The sequence below is a fragment of the Scyliorhinus canicula genome, chromosome 4 (genome assembly GCF_902713615.1).
Source record: "Scyliorhinus canicula chromosome 4, sScyCan1.1, whole genome shotgun sequence".
NCBI lineage: Eukaryota > Metazoa > Chordata > Chondrichthyes > Carcharhiniformes > Scyliorhinidae > Scyliorhinus > Scyliorhinus canicula.
Window position 1 is genome coordinate 232,927,788 of NC_052149.1, and position 23,163 is coordinate 232,950,950.

The 23,163-nt window shown below is 53.1% G+C and overlaps 1 protein-coding gene across 1 annotated transcript in view; it reads right to left on the reverse strand.

The window, feature by feature from the left end:
• Window positions 1-23,163, reverse strand: part of LOC119964283 (amyloid-beta A4 precursor protein-binding family B member 2-like) — a 70,497-nt gene that overhangs the window by 41,296 nt on the left and 6,038 nt on the right. The window contains exons 2-4 of the mRNA XM_038793560.1: window positions 18,101-18,300; window positions 17,214-17,305; window positions 4,631-4,844 (exon numbers count right to left, since the gene is read on the reverse strand). Of these exons, the coding sequence (XP_038649488.1) occupies window positions 4,631-4,844; window positions 17,214-17,305; window positions 18,101-18,300 (506 nt within the window). The remainder of the gene's footprint in view (window positions 1-4,630; window positions 4,845-17,213; window positions 17,306-18,100; window positions 18,301-23,163) is intronic.

The following is a 23,163-nucleotide window of genomic DNA, read 5'->3' on the forward strand; positions in this document are numbered from 1 at the left end:
CCCCCCCCCCCCCCCAGAACTTGTAAAAGAAAAAGCTGCGACCGTTTAAAAACCGATGATCGGGCACGCATGCGCAGCGCGGCCGCATATTTTTTTTACATGTTTACTGATATCAGGGTTGTGGGTTTGTAGACAAATTATTCATGAGCCCCCGGGCCCAAATTTCCACAGGCCTTGACATTTGGGATTCTTTAATAATAATATTATTAATAATAATAATAATAATAATCTTTATTATAGTCACAAGTAGACTTACATTAACACTGCAATGAAGTTACTGTGAAAAGCCCCTAGTCGCCACATTCCGGCGCCTGTTCGGGTACACAGGGGGAGAATTCAGAATGTCCAATTCACCTAACAGCACGTCTTTCGGGACTTGTGGGAGGAAACCGGAGCACCCGGAGGAAACCCACGCAGACACGGGGAGAACGTGCAGACTCCGCACAGACAGTGAGCCAAACCGGGAATCGAACCTGGGACCCTGCCGCTGTGAACCAACAGTGCTAACGACTGTGCTACTGTGCCGCCCTCAAGGTATCAGCCTTGGCTCACTGGGTAACTCCCTCTCCTCTGAGTCAAGAGGTTGTGGGTTCGAGAGGTTGTGGGTTCGAGACTCCAACCTGAAGACTTGATGACAAAACCTAGCTTGACATTCCAGCGCAGTACCTCGGGTGTGCGGCACTGTCAGAGATGCCGCCTTTCAGATGGGACGTTAAGCCAAGGCCCCACGTCCACTGACATAGGCGGGTGTAAGAGATCCAGTGGCAGTGTTTTGGAGAAGACCAGGAGAGTTATCCCAAGGTGTCCCGGGCTGATATTTGTTCTTTAACCAACATCACAAAAAAAATCAGATAATCTGGCCGTCATCTCCGTGTGGCATGTGAGATTGCTGTGTGCAAATTGTCACACGGTCACACTTCAGACAACACACTCCCACAGGACTACAGAAAGCAGCAGAATACCATCGCAACAGGCCGTGACCTAAACTGTATCTGTCAAATGTATTAAACAATAAGAGAAAAAGTGAGCAGAAACAATGACAACATTAAGGAAATATCACGCTAAACGAGAACCTTAAGCAGGTAACCCTGCAAATCTCTTTTCTCTTCAGATAGTTATTCAATTTCCTTTTGAGAGCCCCAACTGAACCTGCCTCCACCACACTCAGGCAGCGCAGTCCAGATCCTAAACACCTGCTGCGTTAAAAAATGCTTTTCCTCAGGTGGCTTGTTGGTTCTTTTGCCAATCATCTGACATCAGGGTCCTTGGTTCCCGACCCTCCCACTAATGGGGAGAGTTTTCGTCCTATCGACTCTCACCTGATCCCTAATGATTTTGAACACCTCTTATCAAATCTCCTCTCAACCTTGGCGAAGGAGAACAGCCATATCTTCTCCAATCTATCCGGGTCACGGAGGTCCCTCATATCTGGATGTAGTCACCTGAATCTACTTTGCAACTTGAAGATAGAGACTGAGAAATACTTTTGAAAGAAGAGACTGGAACCTAGCAACTTTAACTAACTCCAACAATAACATTTGCCAATCGAGGAGATATCTGAACCAATCCTGTGGTGATGTGCATCACTGTAAATACACAGGGGGTTAATGTTGATACAATTGGACACTGTAAATACACAAGGGGTTAATGTAAACACACTTAGGCTAAATAAACACTAGAGGGAGCACCAGAGACATCATGACATGCAGAATATTCAACCAATAGGTCAGTAAGATAGGACACGACCAATGGGCAGTCAAGACACACCCAGAGGTGACACTACCACAAGGGGGCTACCCATATAAAAGGACAGGGCACACATGGTCTTCCTCTTTCCATAGGCAACACTCAGAGAGACAGGGGCAGATCAGGGAAGCATCACACCCACCACATGGATTAGAGCAGACAGGTTAGTTAGATATAGTTACTATAGTTAGATTAACAAGAGAGTCGAACTCAAGTCGGAGAATAGTTAACTGTTCAATAAATATGTTAAAGCTATCTCCAAGTCTGAACCTCCCTTTGCAAAAGTGTACATCAAGGAAGCAGCTTATGCTACATCAAGAAGTATAACACGACAAATCCCTTAGGGTGTTTGTATTTAAATATAACACCTTAGCCTTTAGAACATGGCATCAAGAATTGGCCATTCAGCTCCTCAGGTCTGTTCAGGGTTAATCTGTAACTTAACTCTTATCTACCTACCATAGCTCCGTAGAGTACAGTTTTGGTCTGCTTGGCTAAGGAAGGGTATACCTGCTGTAGAGTGAGTGCAACAAAGGTTCCTCAGACTGATTCCTGGGATGGTGGGATTGACGTATGAGACGAGATTGAGGGGGCAGGGCCTGGATTCTCCACAGTTTGGAATGAGAGGTAATCTCGCTGCAACATACTGGGTAGTTATGGGGAGGGTGTTTGGATGGGGAAGGGCGTAGAACCCGAGAGCACTGTCTCAGAATAATGGCTAAGCCACCTCAGAGAGATGAGGAGGAATTTCCTCACTCAGAGGGTGGTGAATCTTTGAAATTCTCGACCCCGAGGTCTGTGGGATCTCAGACATTGAGATTATCAAGACAGAAATCGATAGGTTTCTAGTTAATTAAAATGTAAAGGGATTTGAGAATAGTGTGGATAAATGTTGTTGAGGTCAGCCATGATCAAATTGAATGATGCGGCAGGCTCAAGGGACCGAATGGCCTCCTCCTGCTATTTCCCATATCCCTTAATACCCTTACCTAATAAAAATCGATTGGTCTCAGTTGGGGTGGCATGGTGGCACAGCGGTTAGCACTGCTGCCTCACAGCACCAAGGATCAGGGTTCAATTCGAGCCTTGGGTGACTGCCTGTGTGGAGTCTGCACGTTCTCCCCGTGTCTGCGTGGATTTTCCTCCGGGTTCTCCGGTTTCCCTCCCACAGTCCAAAGATATGCAGGTGAGGTAGATAAGCCATGCTAAATTATCGCTTAGTGTCAAATGTGTAGGTTAGGTGGGGTTGCGGTGGTATGGGTCTAGATGGGGTGCTCGCTCAGAGAATCGGCGCGGACTCGATGGGCTGAATGGCCTCCTTCTGCACTGTACGGATTCTATGATTCAGTTTAGGCGTTTCCGATTGACCCCTCGTCTCAACAACTCTTTGAGAGAGAGAGATCCACTGTGTGAAAAAGTCCCTGCCATCACCCCAGATTGGCTTGCCTCTAATTTTAGGTTCTTTTCTTCTTTGCTCTGGACCCCCCTCACCAGAGGAAATAGTCTTTATCTATCCTATAAAACACTTCAATAGTCTTAAACGGTTCAGTTGGACCATCAAGCCCCCAATCCTCTGGATTGAAGCGAATACAAGGCTATCCTGTGAAACCGCTCCTCATAATTTAACCCTTTCAGCCCTGGGATCATTCTGGTAAATCTATGCTGCTGCTCCCTCCAAAGCCAATATAACTTTGCTGCGATTTGATGATCAGCACTGGATGCAGTAACTCGAGATGAGGTATGACCAGGGCAGCACGGTAGCATTGTGGATAGCACAATGGCTTCACAGCTCCAGGATCCAAGGTTCGATTCCTGGCTTTGGGTCACTGTCTGTGCGGAGTCTGCACATCCTCCCCGTGTCTGCGTGGGTTTCCTCCGGGTGCTCCGGTTTCCTCCCACAGTCCAAAGATGTGCAGGTTAGGTGGAATAGGCCATGCTAAATTGCCCTTAGTGTCCAAAATTGCCCTTAGTGTTGGGTGGGGTTACTGGGTTATTGGGAAAGGGTGGAGGTGTTGACCTTGGGTAGGGTACTCTTTCCAAGAGCCTGTGCAGAGTCGATGGGCCGAATGGTCTCCTTCTGCACTGTAAATTCTATGATAACTATGATATCAGTATATATCTATGACCAGGGCTTTCTAACTGTGATGTAATCTCCATACACTTGTATTCCAGCCCATTGTGATAAAAGCTCTCATTTCAGTTTAGAAATTAAACTAATAAAACGCACTCAGCATTTTCCTTTCTATCAGCAAAGCTATACTCTAACCCCTAGTGTACTGTGACCAATAGAATGAAGCCAATGGCATAAGGCCATAGGATGTAGGAGCAGAAGTAGGCCATTCAGCCCATCCAGTCTGCTGTGCCATTCCATGACACCGCGACTGATTTGAACATCCTCAGCTCCACTTTCCATCCTTAATCTTCACAACCCTTGATTCCCTTACTGATTAAAAATCTGTCTCTCTCAGCCTTGAACATATTTAATGGCCCGGCCTCTACAGCTCTCTGCGGTAAAGAGTTCCACAGATTCACCTCCCTCTGAGAAAATAAATTCCTCCTCATCTCTGTCTTAAATGGGCGACTCCTCACTCTGAGATGATGCCCTCTGGTCCCAGACTCTTCCCAATGGGAAATAACCTCTCAGCATCGACCCTGTCAAACCCCCTGAGAATCCGGTATGTCTCAATAAGGTTGCCTCTCATTCTTCTAAACTCCAATGAGTACAGGCCCAACCTACTCAACCTTTCCTCATGAGAAAATCCCTCCACACCCGGGATCAACCTGGTGAACCTCCCCTGGACTGTCTCCAATGCCAGTAGATCTTTCCTTGGATAAGGGAACCAAAACTGGTCACATTCTTCCAGCCTGATATACATCAGATGACAAAGAAGGTCCTCCTGCAATGCAAACTGTTTGCTGGTGCCTTTAACGTAAGAGACAAGCCTTCAGAATCCAGAGTTTCATGAGGAGGGTACCTCAATATAGCTTGCCATCCGTTTGGTGATGGTGAACACTGATAGGAGACAAAAGCTTGCTCTACCTTTGAATCTGGGTCGCTGTTGGGTTGAAGGCTGCTGTCTTGCCAAGGGAGCTCAGTTCTGCAAAACAGGAAAATATTGCTGAGGATTGAATCGTTTGAATTGAGAAATCAGCAGTAAAGATTGAACATATCAGAATGGCGGAGCAGACTCGATGGGCTAAATCGCTGGCTTTTAAAGCAGACCAGCAGCACGGTTCGATTCCTGTACCAGCCTCCCCGGACAGGCACCAGAATGTGGCAACTAGGGGCTTTTCACAGTAACTTCATTGAAGCCTACTCGTGACAATAAGCGATTTTCATTTTCATTTTCATTTAATTCTGCTCCAATAGCTTATGAACGTATAGCATCTCTCACAATCTCAGGGTGTCCCGTGAAGGACTTTTACTTAAAAGAAAGGAAGACTTGTCTTTAGATAACGCTTTTCATGAGCACTGGATGAGTCAAAATGCTTTACAGATACGGACAATGAAATGTTTTTGAAGTGTATTCTCTAGTTTAATGTGGGAAAGGTGGCAGGCTATTTCTGCATAGCAAGCTGTGTGTACCATCTACAGGATGCATTGCAGCAACTTGCCAAGGCTCCTTAAGCAGCACCTTCCAAATTATTCACAACCTCTGCCATCTAGATGGGCAAGAGCAGCAGATACGCGGTAACACCACCACCTGGAAGTTCCCCTCCAAATCACTCACCAAATCGTGGAACTCCCTCCCTAACAACACTGTGGGTGCACCTACATCACATGGATGCAGTAATTCGAGTAGGCAGCTTAGGGATGAGCAATAAATGCTGACCCAGTCAGTGAAGCCCACAACCCTTGAATGAATTAAGAAAAGCTCCCACAGGCAGCAATGAAGATCAGATTATCTGTTTATTTTGTGTTGTTGAATGAGGGGTTATTATTGATCTCAGATACTGGGGAGAACTCTCTTGCTCACCAACGAGAAAAGGCCTGGATCTTATATGTCCGCCTGAGACTGGTCCTCGGTTTAACGTCAGACCTTAAAGACGGCAGTTCCAGCAGTGTAGCATTCCCTCTGCTCTGGCACAGGGTGTGTCTCCATGGATCAGCTGCTCAACTCCCTTGAACACTTGGGAGGTCTTGTGGGGGGGAAGGAGGCCCAGAACAAGGCCTCAGTGTCACAGCCTCAGCATCTGGGGTAGGTCATTTAAGACTGAGGTAAGAAGAAAGTGCTAGCGTTCATTAGCAGAGGGATTGAGTTTAAGAGCCATGAGGTGATGATGCAGCTGTACAAAACCTTGGTCAGGCCACATTTGGAGTACTGTGTGCAGTTCTGGTCGCCTCATTTTAGGAAGAATGTGGAAGCTTTGGAAAAGGTGCAAAGGAGATTTACCAGGATGTTGCCTGGAATGGAGAGTAGGTCTTACGAGGAAAGGTTGAGGGTTCTAGGCCTTTTCTCATTAGAACGGAGAAGGATGAGGGGCGACTTGATAGAGGTTTATAAGATGATCAGGGGAATAGATAGATTAGACAGTCAGAGACTTTTTCCCCAGGTGGAACAAACCATTACAAGGGGACATAAATTTAAGGTGAATGGTGGAAGATATAGGGGGGATGTCAGAGGTAGGTTCTTTACCCAGAGAGTAGTGGGGACATGGAATGCACTGCCTGTGGAAGTAGTTGAGTCGGAAACATTAGGGACCTTCAAGCAGCTATTGGATAGGTACATGGATTACGGTAAAATAATGGGGTGTAGATTAATTTGTTCTTAATTGAGGACAAAAGTTCGGCACAACATCGTGGGCCGATGGGCCTGTTCTGTGCTGTATTTTTCTATGTTCTATGTTCTATGTTCTAAATTTGTTCACTCAGAGGGTGTTGAACCAGTGGCATTCTCTACCCGAGGCTGTGGAGGTCAAGTCACTGAATATGGTGAAGAAGGAAATAGATAGATTTTCAGGACACTAAAGGCGTCCAGGGGTATGGGGAGAGATCAGGGGTATGGTATTGAGACTGAGGATCAGCAATGATCATATTGAATAGTGGGGTAGGATCGAGGGGCCAAATGCCTCTTCTTGCTCCTATTTTCTATGCAACCCACAACCTTCTGGCTCACACTGTTTGCAATACTGACATTTCTTTTCATTCTTTGAGGGGTTGCAAGTGTGACTGAGCATCTGTTGTCCATCCCTAATTGCCCTTGAACTGAGTGGCATGCTAGGACACTTCAGGGAGCAGGTAAGAGGTGACCATGTTGCTCCGGGTCTGGAGCCACGTGTAGGCCAGACCAGGTTTGGATGGCAAATTTCCTTGGTGAAGCAGGCGGGTTTTTACTGCAGGAAATGATAGTTTCGACGGTCACCGTTCCCTTTCAATTCCAGATTTAGTACACTGGCGGAATTCTCCAAACCGCCCCCACCGGGTTGGAGAATCGCCGCGGCGCTCAGCCGCACAGAGAATCGCTGGAAATGGCCATAGCGGCGATTCTCCGATGGAGCAGGGATTCTCCGGGCTGGACGGGCTGGAGGTCATGTTGTTCTAACATAGTATAAAACAGCGTTAACCATTCCTGCTGGCTGACGCTGCAGGAGGAGGTGGGTGACAGCGTGGAGCAGCCCCCGGTGTGGGGGGGGGTTTGACGGAATTGGGGGTAGGGATCCCGGGAGGGGGAGCGGCACAGCCGTGTCTGCGGGCGGTGTGGGGGAGGCTGCCGGGGGTGGGGGTCAGGGTGGTCCCACACATCCACACATCCGGAGGTGGCGGTGTGCTGGTGGCGGTGGTGGGGGGGGGGGGGGGGGGGGGGGCACACATCCGGGGGTGGGCAAGGAGTGGTGGGGGGCAACAAAGGCTGCGGGCAGCCACGGGCCGCCATGGCAGGACGGATCCAAAGGCCCAGGCACCCTGACGGCGGACGCGCAGCGGTCCACCCAACCCGTTCGCTTCGTGGCGCAGGCGACCCGGCCATCCTGACGTGTGCCAGACGCCTGCACCCCCCCCCCCCCCCGGTGAGGGCAGTGCCACCAGGCGGTGGCCCTGGCAGAGGGGACGGCCGACACGTGTCAGGACACCGAGGGGGCAGGGGTGGGTCGCGTGCTGGCAACCGGGCCGAGCCTGCAGCCCATGGCACCTGGTCGTGGAGGGGTGTATACCAACGCTGAAACCCTGTCTACACCCACCCCCTACAGATAGTATAATGTTCAGCCATCTCCCAGCGTGTGTTGGCTGCCGTGGTGGGGGCCGCTGCCCTGCATTAGGCCCAGTGGGAGCTGGAGCAGGGGTGTGACAGGGAGGAGGCGGAGCCTGTTGTAGAGCAGCAGGCTGCAGTGGGGCACGTGCAAGCCGCCCAGGCTGCAGGGCCACACGCCCGAGAGGCGCAGGAGGAGCACCACGCCGAGCTACAGCAGGAGGATGACGAGGAGGAGGAGGCGGTGCCACGGCCACGGAGGCGTCCGATGCGACAACGTGCGTACCGGCCCCGCATGTCCTTCGAAGACCTCCCGGACAGGGTGTGCCGGAGGAGACTCCGAATGAGCCGGGAAACCGTCGCCCATATCTGCCACCTGATGGCACACCTGGCACCACGCGGGACCGGGGGTGGACATGCCCCCCCAGTGGCCGTCAAGGTGACGGTCGCCCTCAGCTTCTTCGCGACGGGGTCGTTCCAGTCGCCGAGTGGGAACTTGTCCGGCATCTCCCAGCCATCGGTGCACAGGTGCCCTGTATGACATTGCGGACGGATACATACAGTTCCTTGTGGACTGTGCCCACCAAGATGCCCGCACAGCGGGGTTCGCCGCTGTTGCTCGGATACCCATGGTGCAGGGGGCGATCGATGGAGTGCAGATCGCCATGCGGCCCACATCGGAGGAAAGGGCCGTGTATCTGTACAGGAAGGGTACGTACTCAATGGACGTGCAGGCGGTCTGTGACCACAGGATGACGATCCTGCCCGTCTGCGCCAGGTACCCTGCTGGCAGTGTGCATGACATCTTTATACTGTCCCAGTCGTTCATCCCCGCCATGTTCGAGGGACACCCCCCCCCCCCCCCCCCCCCCCCCCCCCCCCCCCCCCCCCCCCCCCCCTCCGCGTGCGGGGCTGGTTGCTGGGCGACAGGGTTTATCCATTGTGGTCATGGCTGATGACACCTATACACAGGCCACAGACCGACGCAGAGCACCGCTACAATGATGCCCGTGCAGCGACCAGGTATGTGGTCGAGAGGTGCTTTGGGCTACTGAAGGTGTGCTTGGACCGCTCTGGGGCGGGGGGTGGGGGCCTCCAGTACCCATCAGAGAGGGCCGGCTGCTTCGTCGTGGTCTGCTGCGTCCTGCACAACATCGCCCAGCAGAGGGGCGATGTGCTGGAGGAGAAGGGGGAGGATGGTCAGGATGAGGGGAACTCTTCTCCAGATGAGGGGGATGGTGAGGGGGAAGCAGATGCACGGGACATGGGGGATGGACGGGAACAGGAGGCTGCCGATGCCGCCGGCTGGGCCAGCACGCATGGGTGTCGCTGGTCGCTGCACGTTTCAGCGACCATGGTAGGCGGCAGTAGTGATAGGCATGGGCACAGACAGCAGAGTTCGGCACCTCCCCCACCGACCACCCTCACCTCCCCACCGACCACCCTCACCTCCCACACCACCACATCACCCGCATGCATGTCACCCCTCCATGACACATTCACCTGCGGCCCAACGGGATGGGGGCACACGGTTGACGGTGTAAGCGGGTCTGGTACAAGGCATGGAGGATGATGACAGCCCGCCTTGCGATGGGCTCCGAGCCAGACATTGTTCCACAATGTCTAACTCACGGCCACATCAAGACCCTCCACCTGGGTGGACCCTGCACGCGGCCCAGACACTGCATCCCATGGCCCTGGCGTATGGCTGGGGCGGGGTTGGCATGGGAGAACTGTGGGGGTGAGGGTGGGGGGGCGCAGGGCTGCATGTCACACGCATCGGAGCTCAACTTCTATCGCAGCACCCCTCACACACACTGGCATCCAGTCCACGCCCCACCCCCGCACGCATCGGACAGAGTACAGAGGCAGCTCACATAGATGTAGAATGTGATTAATAACAGACGTCCTGTACATGTGCCCGAGCCCGTCTAACTATTCTGTGCCCTGCACCCGTGACAACTTACTCATCAATGTCTACCTTTCTGGCCTTACGGGCCCGATGTTCTTCCAGACGGTACAGCAGAACTGGAGGTGGACTCCTGTGGTTTCTGCCCTGTGACTAGGGTCCCCTTTGGCGGCTGTTTCCTGGGGCGGCCCGGCCTGGATGGGCCAAGCTGCACCTTGGGCAATTGGGATGGCATGGTGCCACTCTGTTCTGCCCGCTGCCCACTAGATGCACCAGGAACGGTGGGGTGGGGTGCGGGGGGGGGGCAAAGTGGCGCGGGGTTCCGGCCCCAGCACCTCATCCTCTCTTGGGGCGCCCTCTGGCCCCCAGGGCTCTCCATGGGATGGGGGTGCGAGCTGATCCAAAACCCAGGGCACCACCATCACCTGGCGCTGCCAGTCCTGGAGGCCCGAGCTGGTATCGACCAGGGTCTGAAGGTTCACGGGCATGGAGCTCAGGGAGTTCGCCATCCTTGTCTGGCTCTGTACAACGCCGTTCGTCACCCGGGCAATGGTGCTGATGCTCTCAGCAGTGGCCTGCTGGGACTGGGCCGTGGCCTGCTGGGACTGGGCCGTGGCCTGCTGGGGCTGGGCCCTGGACTGCTGGGACTGGGCCATGGCCTGCTGGGACTGGGCCATGGCCTGCTGGGACTGGGCCATGGCCTGCTGGGACTGGGCCATGGACTGCTGGGACTGGGCCATGGCCTGCTGGGACTGGGCCATGGCCTGCAGAGACTGGGCCATGGCCTGCTGGGACTGGGCCGTGGCCTGCTGGGACTGGGCCATGGCCTGCTGGGACTGGGCCATGGCCTACAGAGACTGGGCCATGGCCTGCAGAGACTGGGCCATGGCCTGCTGGGACTGGGCCCTGGACTGCTGGGATTGGGCCATGGCCTGCTGGGACTGGGCCATGGCCTGCTGGGACTGGGCCATGGCCTACAGAGACTGGGCCATGGCCTGCAGAGACTGGGCCATGGCCTGCTGGGACTGGGCCCTGGACTGCTGGGACTGGGCCATGGCCTGCTGGGACTGGGCCATGGCCTGCTGGGACTGGGCCATGGACTGCTGAGACCGCGCCAGGTTGTTGAGCGCCTCTGTGATGTTCAGCTGGAACTGGGCCATGGACTGCTGGGACTGGGCCGTGACCTGCTGGGACTGGGCCATGGCCTGCTGGGACTGGGCCGTGGCCTGCTGGGACTGGGCCGTGGCCTGCTGGGACTGGGCCATGGACTGCTGGGACTGGGCCGTGGCCTGCTGGGACTGGGCCGTGGCCTGCTGGGACTGGGCTGTGGCCTGCTGGGACTGGGCCGTGGCCTGCTGGGACTGGGCCATGGCCTGCTGGGATTGGGCCATGGACTGCTGAGACCGCGCCAGGTTGTTGAGCGCCTCTGCGATGTTCAGCTGGCCCTGGCTGATGGCTGCCTGTGAGCTGACCCTGGCTGATGGCTGCCTGTGAGACGGTAGCCCTGTTCTGGGCCACGGGCCGTGCACAGATAGCCCCAGGCCCTGCAAACTCAGTCCCATGCTCGACACCGTCGCCACCATTGTCTCCACCGCGGACGCCACCCGTGCGGTGTTGGCCTGTCTGGCGGTCATGGCCGACATCATTTCCTGCTGCTGGACACGGATGCGCTCCTGCACTTGCATCTGCTGGTGCTGGAAACCGGCCGTCACACTATCACGCCCCTGGGTCCCTGACTGCATCGGGTCTATGGGTGGGTGAGGGAACACCAGGAACCCGGGACCCGGCTGGGCGGCAAGTGTTTGCTGGGACTGGGCTGCCCTCCGACCGTCCGGCCCCTCGGCTGCTCCTACCTCCACCTGCTGTACCGGAGCGGCTGTGTGGTGCTCACCGGTTAGTGTCCCAGAAGCCTCATCACTAACATGGCCAACCCGAGGTGAGAGTATCTGCGGTGGTGGAGGGAGCAGGGAACAGCTGTGACGCAACCTCAGTGTCTTCATTGGACCTGCGGTGGGGGGTCCCCTGGGGTGCGGTGTCCTGTCTGTCCATTCCCTCCATGTTGGTGTCGTGTTGTGTTCTTTCATGCCTGTCTGTCCCCTGTGTGCTGGTGTCCTGGGTCGTTGTGCCATCACTGGATTGGGCCGGAGGGCTGTTGTTGGAGCTGCCCTCCCCATCGCTGCTGGAGTCCCTGCGGGCTGGCCACCCAGGCGCTGGCCGGGGGCGGTGTCTGCCAGGTGCTCCGGGTCGGTCACCGCATTGCCCTGCGATACACCATCACGGTTAGGCAGGTGGAGGGGGCTGTGGGTCGCAGGAGCGGAGAATCGCGCCCATTCATTGATTTCCATTCGCTGCCATGGTGGCTTGTGAACCCATGAGTGCCGCCATTAGCCGGAGCCCCTGGATTACTAGCCCAGTGACATCACCATTGCACCACCATCTCCCCCATGTACATACTGAGATGATTTCAGTGTTCCCGTTTGCTGGAGGGAATGTTAGCAGTGTGACAATACAGGGGCGGCTGAGTGAGCAATGCCAACATGTACCTTGCCTACAGGCCAATGCCGATCAGGGAATGCAATCCGAGTCAGTGCAACCTGTCCTCATAATTTCATCCGTGTAGCGGCCTTGGGAAGCAGCACACTGGAGACACAGCAATAGTGGCACAGAATTCACTCGCTGCAATTGAGGAAACTGCTGTCTCCTCGACAACTGGTGTCTATGTTTTCAAGTTGCTGCACTATGTCCCTTAGGGGCAATTTAGCCTGGCCAATCTGCCTACCCTACACGTATTTTTGGGTTGTGGGGGTCAGACCCACGCAGACACAGAGAGAATGTGGAAACTCCACACGGACATTGACCCAGGGCCGGGATTGAACCCGGGTCCTCGGCCCCGTGAGGCAGCAGTGCTAACTACTGCACCACCGTGCTGCCCTTTATAGTCAAACCTTTCATGTTTAATAAATGTTTTTTGTTGTTAAAAGCTAATTTGGCATTCCTGTGACTCTGTTCCGCCACATTCACTAAACAATAGTAAAAGTTACTGGGCGGAATTCTCCGCTCCCGGGAAAAATTGGGAGGGCCATCGTGAACTCGACAGTTTCATGACAGCCTGGGAGGCCGCTCCTCGGCCCCTATTCTCCCCTCCCGGCGGGGCTAGGAGCGGCGCTCCGTAAATCTCGGCCGCGGGGGCGTTGCACCGAGAATGACGCGGCCGGCGCGCCTAATGATGTCATCGCGCATGTGCAGGTTGGCCGGTTCCAACCCGCGCATGCGCGGCTGACGTCATGACGCTGACGGCACGAACCCGCGGATGCGCGGTGGCCGTCTTTCCCCTCAGCCGCCCCGCAAGACGCGGCGGCTTGATCTTGCGGGGCGGCGGAGGGGGGATAGTGCGTCCGATTTGGACGCCGGCCCGACGATCGGTGGGCACCAATCGCGGGCCTGTCCCCTCCCGAGCACAGTCGTGGTGCTCTTTCCTTTCTAGGCCACCTACAAGCTCCAAACGGGCTTCTCACTCCCGTTCCACGACCAGGTATGTTTGCCGCTGTCGTGAAACGGCCGCGAACGGCAGGCCACTCGGCCCATCCGGGTCGGAGATCACGGCGAGTGGCGATTCTTCTGAGCGGGGGGGGGGGGGGGGGGGAGAATCACGTGAATTTTGTCAGGGGGCCCTCCCGCGATTCTCCCACGCCGCGTGGGGAGCGGAGAATCGCGCCCACTGCCTTTTGAGCCAGTGTTCCAATCTGGGATCTTTCCATCCAGCTTAATATCAACTGGGGTCATAACAGGGGTCACAGACAGAAGATTCAATACTCTGATTTCCTCATCCTCAATAAATTGTGAGGTCTTACGCTGTCTGCCCAGTGTTAGAGGCTGAAATTAGGGGATGCATTGGCCGTTTTATACCGCTGGCTAGACCAGCTTTTATTGCCCATTCATAACTGCCCTTGAGAAGGGCCTTCTTGAATCGCTACAGTCCATGTGGTGTAAGTACACCCAAAGTGCTGTTAGGGAGGGAGTTCCAGGATTTTTGACCCGTTGACAGTGAAGGAAAGGCCGATATATTTCCACGTCAGGGTGGTGAGAGCCTTGGAAGGGAAGATTCTGGTGGATAAAAGGGGGTGGAAACGGGAATCAACGAGAATGGGGTGTGTAACACTGATATGGACTGGTTAGGATGAATGGTCCGATGTAACTCCGATTAACTCGAATAAAAAGTTTGCAGGTGATACAAAAACTGGTCGTGTGGTTGATGGTGAGGGAGAAAGCTGTGGACTTATCATAGAATTTACAGTGCAGAAGGAGGCCATTCGGCCCATCGAGTCTGCACCGGCTCCTGGAAAGAGCACCCTACCCAAGGTCAAAACCTCCACCCTATCCCCATAACCCCACCCAACACCAAGGGCAATTTTGGACACTAAGGGAAATTTCTCATGGCCAATCCACCTAACCTGCACATCTTTGGACTGTGGGAGGAAACCGGAGCACCCGGAGGAAACCCACACAGACACGGGGAGGATGTGCAGACTCCGCACAGACAGTGACCCAAGCCGGAATCAAACCTGGGACCCTGGAGCTGTGAAGCAATTGTGCTATCCACAATGCTACCGTGCTTGCCATCTTGACTCGTCAGATGGGTAGAAAAGCGGCAAATGGATTTCAATCGAGAAAAGTATGAGATGATGCGGAAGAAAAATAAGACAGGGGAACACCAAATGGGAAGTTACTGAGTGGTGTAGAGGAACAGAGGGACCCCCGAATGTATGTCCATAGATCCTTGAAGATAGCAGGGCAGGTACTTCAGGTGGTTAAGAAGACATATGTGAAACTTCCCTTTTTTAGTCAAAGCCTAGAGAATAAGAGTTGTGCTCGAACTATCCAAAACACTAATTAAGGCACAGCTCGAAAACGGGGTACAGTTCTGGTCACCACATTACTGGAAGAATTGATATGGATGATTGTAGGACTGGAGAATTTTAGCTATGAGGAAAGATTGAATAAACTGTCCCCCTACCCAATCCCCTTTTTATTATTCTTCCCAACCTCCATCCTCCCAACTCCTCCCCTGCCAACTTCACTTGCTCAAACCCTATTGGGCGGGATTCACCGCCGGCAGGATTTCCCGTTTCGCCGGCAGCGCGCTCACGCCCATGGATTTCCCGAGGATGTGGGGGTGCCCACAATGGGAAACCACATTGTCCGGCTGCCGGGGGTGGAGGATATAGCCCATTATCTTCCCTTTTCCCAGTTCTGCCCAAAGGTCATCAACCTGAAAGATTCGCTTTGTTTCTCTCGTCAGACCTGCTGAGGATTTCCAGCATCTTTTTTTTATTTCAGATTTCCAGCATCCGTGATATTTTGCTTTTGTTTTTTTTTTTTAAATTCCACTGTCGCTTGGGGATATTTTCCGTGAAATAAGGAGGCTGCTGGGAGACTTATTTGAGGTGTACAATATTCCGAGTTAGATCGGATGGGAAGGAGTTATTTCAGTTAGCAGCGAGACCAATAACTAGGCGCCGATGATTTAGGATTAGGAATATGGAAAGTCAGAGAGATCTGGGTGTGCAGGGCCACAGATCTTTGAAAGTGGCAACACAAGTGGACAAGGGAGTCAAGAAAGCATCCGGAATGCTTGCCTTCATTGGACGGGGCATTGAGTATAAAAACTGGCAAGTCATGCTACAGTTGAATAGAACCTTGGTAAGGCCGCACTTGGAATATTGCGCTCAATTCTGGTCGCCACATTACCAGACGGATGTGGAGGCTTTGGAGAGGGTGCAGAGGAGGTTTACCAGGATGTTGCCGGGTCTGGAGGGTGTTAGCTATGCGGAGAGGCTGAATAGACACAGACTGTTTTCATTAGAAAGACGGAGGTTCAGGGCTGACCTGATAGAGGTCTACAAGATTATGAGAGGCATGGATAGAGTGGATGGGCAGGCACTCTTTCCCAGGGTGGAGGGGTCAGTCACGAGGGGCATAGGTTTAAGATTTGTGGGGCAAAGTTTAGAGAAGATGTACAAGGCAGGTTATTTGACACAGAGGGCGGTGAGTGCCTGGAACGCGTTGCCGGGGGGGGGGGGTTGTGGAAGCAGATACATGAATGCCATTCAAAAGGCATCTTGACAAATATATGGATAGGATGGGTAGAGAGGGATACAGCACTACGAAGTGCTAAGGGTTTTGGTCAAGGTTGGTATCATGACCGGAACAGGCTTGGAGGGCAGAAGGGCCTGTTCCTGTGCTGTATTGTTCTTTATTCTCTTTGTTCTAAAGTGATTGGCAGAAAGATTAGAGGCAGTTGAGGAGGAAGTCTTTCGTCCTACTCCTAAAGGGCATGGCACCTCATCATCATGTGGGAGGCACGGTAGCACAGTGGTCAGCACAGTTGCTTCACAGCTCCCGGCTCCCAGGTTCGATTCCTGGCTTAGGTCACTGTCTGTGCAGATTGGCCATGCTAAATTGCCCTCAGAGTCCAAAAAAGATCAGACGGGGTAACAGGGATAGGGTGGAGGTGTGGGGCTTAAGTGGGATGCTCTTTCCAAGGGCCGGTGCAGTCTCGATGGGCTGAATGGCCTCCTCCTGCACTGTAAATTCTATGATTCTATCATTAAAAAGCAATTGGATGCACTCTTTAAAGTAAAATATTCCTGCACGGGCATCCGTGGCAAGGCTGGCATTTGTTGGCCAACCCTAATTGCCTTGTGAACTGAGTGGCTTGCTGGACTATTTCAGAGGGCAACCGAGAGTCAATGTAGGCCAGGCCAGGCCAGGAAAGGACAATCGTTTCCATGGTCACCACCAATTACTGAGGCTAACCTTTCAATTCCAGACCATTAATTGAACTCGGGATTTGAAACCACATCCCCCAGAGCATGAGTCGGGGCCCCTGAATTACTAGCCCAGTGACCTTAGCAAGATGTTAATTACCCTCTCTCCCCACTTGAGGCAGTGTAACCTACAAGGCTGCAGACAAAGAGCTGGAAAGTGGGGCAAGAGGGGACGGCTCTTTCTCGATTGGCATGGGAATGATGGGCCAAGTTACTCCTTCTGAGCCATAAATTGTCCATGTTTCTATGTTTTTCCGTTTCAGTGAAAGGTCTGGCATTCTACCGCCGAATTTCCATCACTCAGGTGCTCTGTCTCAACGTATATCACCCACCACTGCAGCAGACATGGTTCTTCAGGCTGTGATGCATTGTTAAAGCTGTCTGATACTTTTGACATGTTTATAGGGGACATACTGATTTGTTTTGTTAATTCATTTAATTTAATTCAGGGCAGAGCGACTGAAGGGCACTCACACAACTCTGTCACTGAGCCGAGCTGGAATATCAGTCCGGTAACACCCCAGTCCCCAGCCTGAGGAGATTTACCTCAGATTTATGGATGAGGATGGCGGCATGGAGTTCGTGAACTTCCCTCCTCTCGAGATACGACTGACTGTAGCAGCATCTGGGACAACAGCCTGAGACAGGCAAAAACAGGGGAGAGATTACACTCAGAAACACAGATATACTCATTCCCATAAACTACCTCCCTCACACCAATCGTACACTCAAATTCGCTCACTCACAGACACACTCCTGCAGAACACGTGTGCACATTCACAATGACACACACAGCTGCTCATTCATACTCACTCGCACTGACATACACGGGCACACAGACGCATGCACGCTCACACACTGGCACACACGCACTCACTCAAGCACACACACACTGGCGCGCACACACACACACACTCACTCACTCATCTGCTCACACATACTCAGTCACACACGCACATACTAATTCACACTTGCTTGCACACACACACTCACACTTGCTCACACACACGCACTGGCATGCACACTCGCCAGCCCATGAACACACACTGGCGCACACCCACTGAGACATACTGGTGCACACACACACTCACTCACACACGAACGCACATACACATTGGCACATACACTCACACACTCATTCACTCACTCACACATGTTCGCACACAGATTGGCAGACATGCTCACACTGGCAGGCATACTCACTAACACATGAACACACACACACACTGGTGCGTACACCCAGACACACAGGTGCACACACACACGTGAACATATGTACACACTGACATATACACACACTCACACTGGCAAATGCATGTATACACTTACACTGGAACGTGCACACATTGGTGTGCACACTTACACTGCACACACGCCGACGATTAAAATGTGCTCAGAATCGGCCCCCCAGCTCCTTTGGCCTTTCCACTCACCTTGTGCCCCAGGGTTGTTGACAGGGCTGCTGACAGTTTCTCCGAGCCCAGGCTGATATCGGATGTGCATGCCGGATGCTGCCACTGGGTGGTGCCAGTTGGCACGTGCCAATAGTACGTCCCACTCGTGTCCCGGATTGTCCTCCACCCCGGAGGGAGGTCCGGGTCTATCTCCAGTGATTGATCACTCCACAGATTGTCTGTAAATGCACCATTGAAACAAAGTCACACAAGTTTATGATCTCGAACACAATGCCCGAGGCTGAAAGGAATTGGGCAAATTTTCACAGCAATGGGGAACGAGCAGGGGAATTGATCGAGCTGGCTGAATGAGTACACCTTTGCCAACTGGATGGACGAGGGCAGCAGATACCTGGGAACCCCGCCACCTGGAGGTTCCCCTCCAAGTCACTCACCACCCTGACTTGGAAATATATCGCCGCTCCTTCAATGTCACTGGGGCAAAATCCTGGAATCCCTCCCTAACTGCACAGTGGCTGCACCTACACGGCAGCGGTTCAAGAAGGCGGCTCACCACCCCTTTCGCAAGGGTAATTTGGAATGAGCTCACATGGCATGAACTTAAAAAAAATACGTGAGCTGGATTTTATGCTCCCCACCAATGATTTGAAGGTGGGTTTCAGAAACTCCAACAGACCAGTCCGTCCCTAACCGAAGACCCTAAGAAGTAGGAACAGGAGAAGGCCATTCGGCCCATCGAGCCGGCTTCGCCATTCAATAGGATCGTGGCTGATCCGACATTCCTCCCATCCACTTTCCTGCACTTTACTGTAAAGCTTGATTCCCTTACTGATCATTAATCTATCATCGATCACAGCCTTAAATATACATGGGGGCGGGATTCTCCCTTTTGGGGACCAAGTGACCACGACACTGGAAAACGGGCGAGAATTACTACGGATTTTTTCCTCGAAGGTCCTGGGTGATGCTCCGTTTTCCAGGGGGCTAGCAGGGTCCCGGTGCGCGTCCCGCAGCTCCGGCTACCGGCGGGGTCCTGCTGTCCAGACCGCGCATGCCCGCGGTGGCCCACTTTGGAGCGGGCGCCGCCAACATGGCGGAGCCACACAGCGGGCCCGCGCGGAGTAAGGTAGGTCCCCCCCCCAGATCGCGATAGCCCGCCAATCGGTGACACCCGATCGCCGGCCTGGCCACTGCTGAGGCCCCTCCCCCGGGGTCAGATACCCCACCGCCCCCGACCAGGACGGCCACCGCGGCCACAGGTCCGAGCTCCCGCCGGGTGGTACCAGATGTAAACCATGCCGGTGGGAGTTTGGCCGGCCGACCGCAGAGAATCGCCCCGGGGGCCTCTTCTAACGGCCCCTGACCGGCAACGCGTTGACCTGGCGCGCGCGACTACCGGGTCCGTGGAGAATCGCGGAAACGCCGTTGCGCCGGTTTTCCGACGTGAACGGCTATTCTCCGCCCCCACGCCGGACGCGATTCCGGCTCGAGGGGTCGGAGAATCCCGCCCAGGGTCTCTGCCCCCACAGCTCTCTGTAACAAGGAGTTCCAAAGACTCCAATTAAATAATATCTTTCCTTAAATAAGGGACCAAATCTGCTCCCAGTGCTCCAGATGTGGTGTCACCAGCACCTTGTCCAGTTGCAGCAAGACTTCCCGACTCTTATACTCCAACCCCTTTGAAATAAGGGCCAACATTCCATTAGCCTTCCTGATTAGCTGCTGCCCCTGTGTGCCTGAGCTTCCTGTGTTTCATGCACAAGTCCCCGCCCCCCCCCCCGCCAAGTCTCTTTGCGTTGCAGCTTTCTGCAGTTTTCCTTCACTTTCCAAAATGAACCCCGTTACATTTTCCCTGTCTGAGATTTTCAGTGAAATTGGAAACCTGTCACCAGCTAAAGCTGCCACAAACACACATGTGTCAACGGTTTCCAAGGCAGCACCATCAGCTCATGAGACTGCAGCCAATCCAGACCATAAACCTGACCCAGAGAGCCAGAGCAACGCAGCAATGTGACCCAGCCAGTGAATATCCAGACAGCCAGTGCAACTTAGCAACGTGACCCAGCCAGTGAGAATCCAGAGAGCCAGAGCAACGCAGCAACATGACCCAGCCAGTGAATATCCAGAGAGCCAGTGCAACTCAGCAACGTGACCCATCCAGTGACAATCCAGAGAGCCAGAGCAACGCAGCAACATGACCCAGCCAGTGAATATCCAGAGAGCCAGTGCAACTCAGCAACGTGACCCAGCCAGTGAATATCCAGACAGCCAGTGCAACTCAGCAACGTGACCCATCCAGTGACAATCCAGTGAGCCAGTGCAACTCAGCAATGTGACCCAGCCAGTGAGAATCCAGAGAGCCAGTGCAACTCAGCAACGTGACCCAGCCAGTGACAATCCAGAGAGCCAGTGCAACTCAGCAACGTGACCCATCCAGTGACAATCCAGACAGCCAGTGCAACTCAGCAATGTGACCCAGCCAGTGAGAACCCAGAGAGCCAGAGCAACTCAGCAACATGACCCAGCCAGTGTATATCCAGAGAGCCAGTGCAACTCAGCAATGTGACCCAGCCAGTGAGAATCCAGACAGCCAGTGCAATTCAGCAACGTGATCCAGCCAGTGAAAATCCAGAGAGCCAGTGCAACTCAGCAATGTGACCCAGCCAGTGACAATCCAGAGAGCCAGTGCAACTCATCAATGTGACCCAATCAGTGAGAATCTAGAGAGCCAATGCAACTCAGCAATGTGACTCAGCCAGTGACAATCCAGAGAGCCAGTGCAACTCATCAATGTGACCCAATCAGTGAGAATCTAGAGAGCCAGTGCAACTCAGCGACGTGACCGAGCCTGTGAGAATCCAGAGAGCCAGTGCAACTCAGCAGCGTTACCGAGCCAGTGAGAATCGAGACAGCCAGAGCAACTCGGCAACATGATCCAGCCAGTGAAAATCCAGAGAGCCAGTGCAACTCAGCAATGTGACCCAGCCAGTGACAATCCGGAGAGCCAGTGCAACTCATCAATGTGACCCAATCAGAGAGAGTCCAGAGAGCCAGTGCAACTCAGCAACATGACCAGCCAGTGACAATCCAGACAGCCAGAGCAACTCAGCAATGTGACCCAGCCAGTGACAATCCAGAGAGCCAGTGTAACTCAGCAATGTGACCCAGCCAGTGAGAATCCAGAGAGCCAGTGCAACTCATCAATGTGACCCAATCAGAGAGAGTCCAGAGAGCCAGTGCAACTCAGCAACATGACCAGCCAGTGACAATCCAGACAGCCAGAGCAACTCAGCAATGTGACCCAGCCAGTGACAATCCAGAGAGCCAGTGTAACTCAGCAATGTGACCCAGCCAGTGAGAATCCGACAAGCCAGTGCAACTCATCAATGTGACCCAATCAGAGAGAGTCCAGACAGCCAGTGCAACTCAGCAACATGACCAGCCAGTGACAATCCAGACAGCCAGTGCAACTCAGCAATGTGACCCAGCCAGTGACAATCCAGACAGCCAGTGCAACTCAGCAATGTGACCCAGCCAGTGACAATCCAGAGAGCCAGTGCAACTCAGCAACGTGACCCATCCAGTGACAATCCAGACAGCCAGTGCAACTCAGCAATGTGACCCAGCCAGTGAGAATCCAGAGAGGCAGTGAAACTCGCCTATGTGGCTGTAAGATAGACGGTGAGGTAGTGGCGATGTCACTGGACCAGAGACCCAGGCGAATGCTCTGGGGACTTGGGTTCAAATCCTACCACTGCCGCTGGTGGCATTAAATTGAGTTAATCAAATCTGAAATTGAAAGCTAATGTCAGTAATGGTGACCACAAAACTGCCATCGATTGGTGGAAAAACCCGTCTGGTTCACTAATGACCCTTTAATGAAGGAGATTTTACCGATATGTGACCCACAGCAACGTGGTTGACTATTAATTGCCCTCTGAAATGACAATTATAATAATAATCTTTAGTGTCACAAGTAGGCTTACATTAACACTGCAATGAAGTTACGGTGAAAATCCCCGAGTCGCCACGTTCCAACGCCTGTTCGGGTTCACAGAGGGAGAATTCAGAATGTCCAATTCACCTATCAGCACGTCTTTCGGGACTTGTGGGAGGAAACCTGAGCACCCGCAGGAAACACACCAAGATACGGGGAGAACGTGCAGACTCTGCACAGACAGTGACCTAAGCCGGGAATTGAACCCAGGACCCTGACGCTGTGAAGCAACAGAGCTAACCACTGTGCTACCGTGCCGCCCAATTAATGATGGACAACAAACAGGCCTTGCCAATGCTGCCCACATTCCATGAAAAATAAGAAAAGTCTGACCCAGAGCATCAGCCAGCAAAAAGGAAAACTGCTAAATCCTTGTAATCCAGGTAGCCATTTAATGAGGGCAGAATTCTATTAATTTGCTGACACCTATTTCGTGAGGTGAACAGTTGGCTCTTTCATTGAACTACTGAATCGCAAGCTTTTATCATTGTACATTTTTAATAAAAGGTGGACGATAAGTGGTAACCCTGGAGAGCGCGCAGAGGAGATTTACTGGAACGATGCCAGGAATGAGGAACTTTACATCCAAGGAAAGATTGGAGAAATTGGGCTTGTTTTCTTTGGAGCAGAGAAGATTAAGAGGCGACCTTACTGAGGTGTTCAAAATCATGAACAATTTTGACAGGGTACAGAAGGATATTCTGTTTCTGTGTCAGTGACTAGGGGTCACAATTTTTTTTTGTTTTAGAAAATATTTTGTTGAAGCATTTGTAATTTTCACAGTTTAACACATTAACATTTCTTAAACAACCGCATGGGCCGACACACACAAAAAAACCTCAAAAACAATGTCCACTGCTGCCCATGCCCTATTCCCTAATTACCTGTATACTGAGTTCCCTATCCTTATCTTACACTGCCATGACTCCTATTTTCTCCCCCCCCCCGCCACGGATCATCCGATACCCCAAATATTGCCAATTCTGGACTCGGAGTCACCCTCCCTTCCAGCACTTCGGACAACATCCGCAAATCCCTGCCAGAATCCCCTCAACTTCGGACATGCCCAGAACATATGTACATG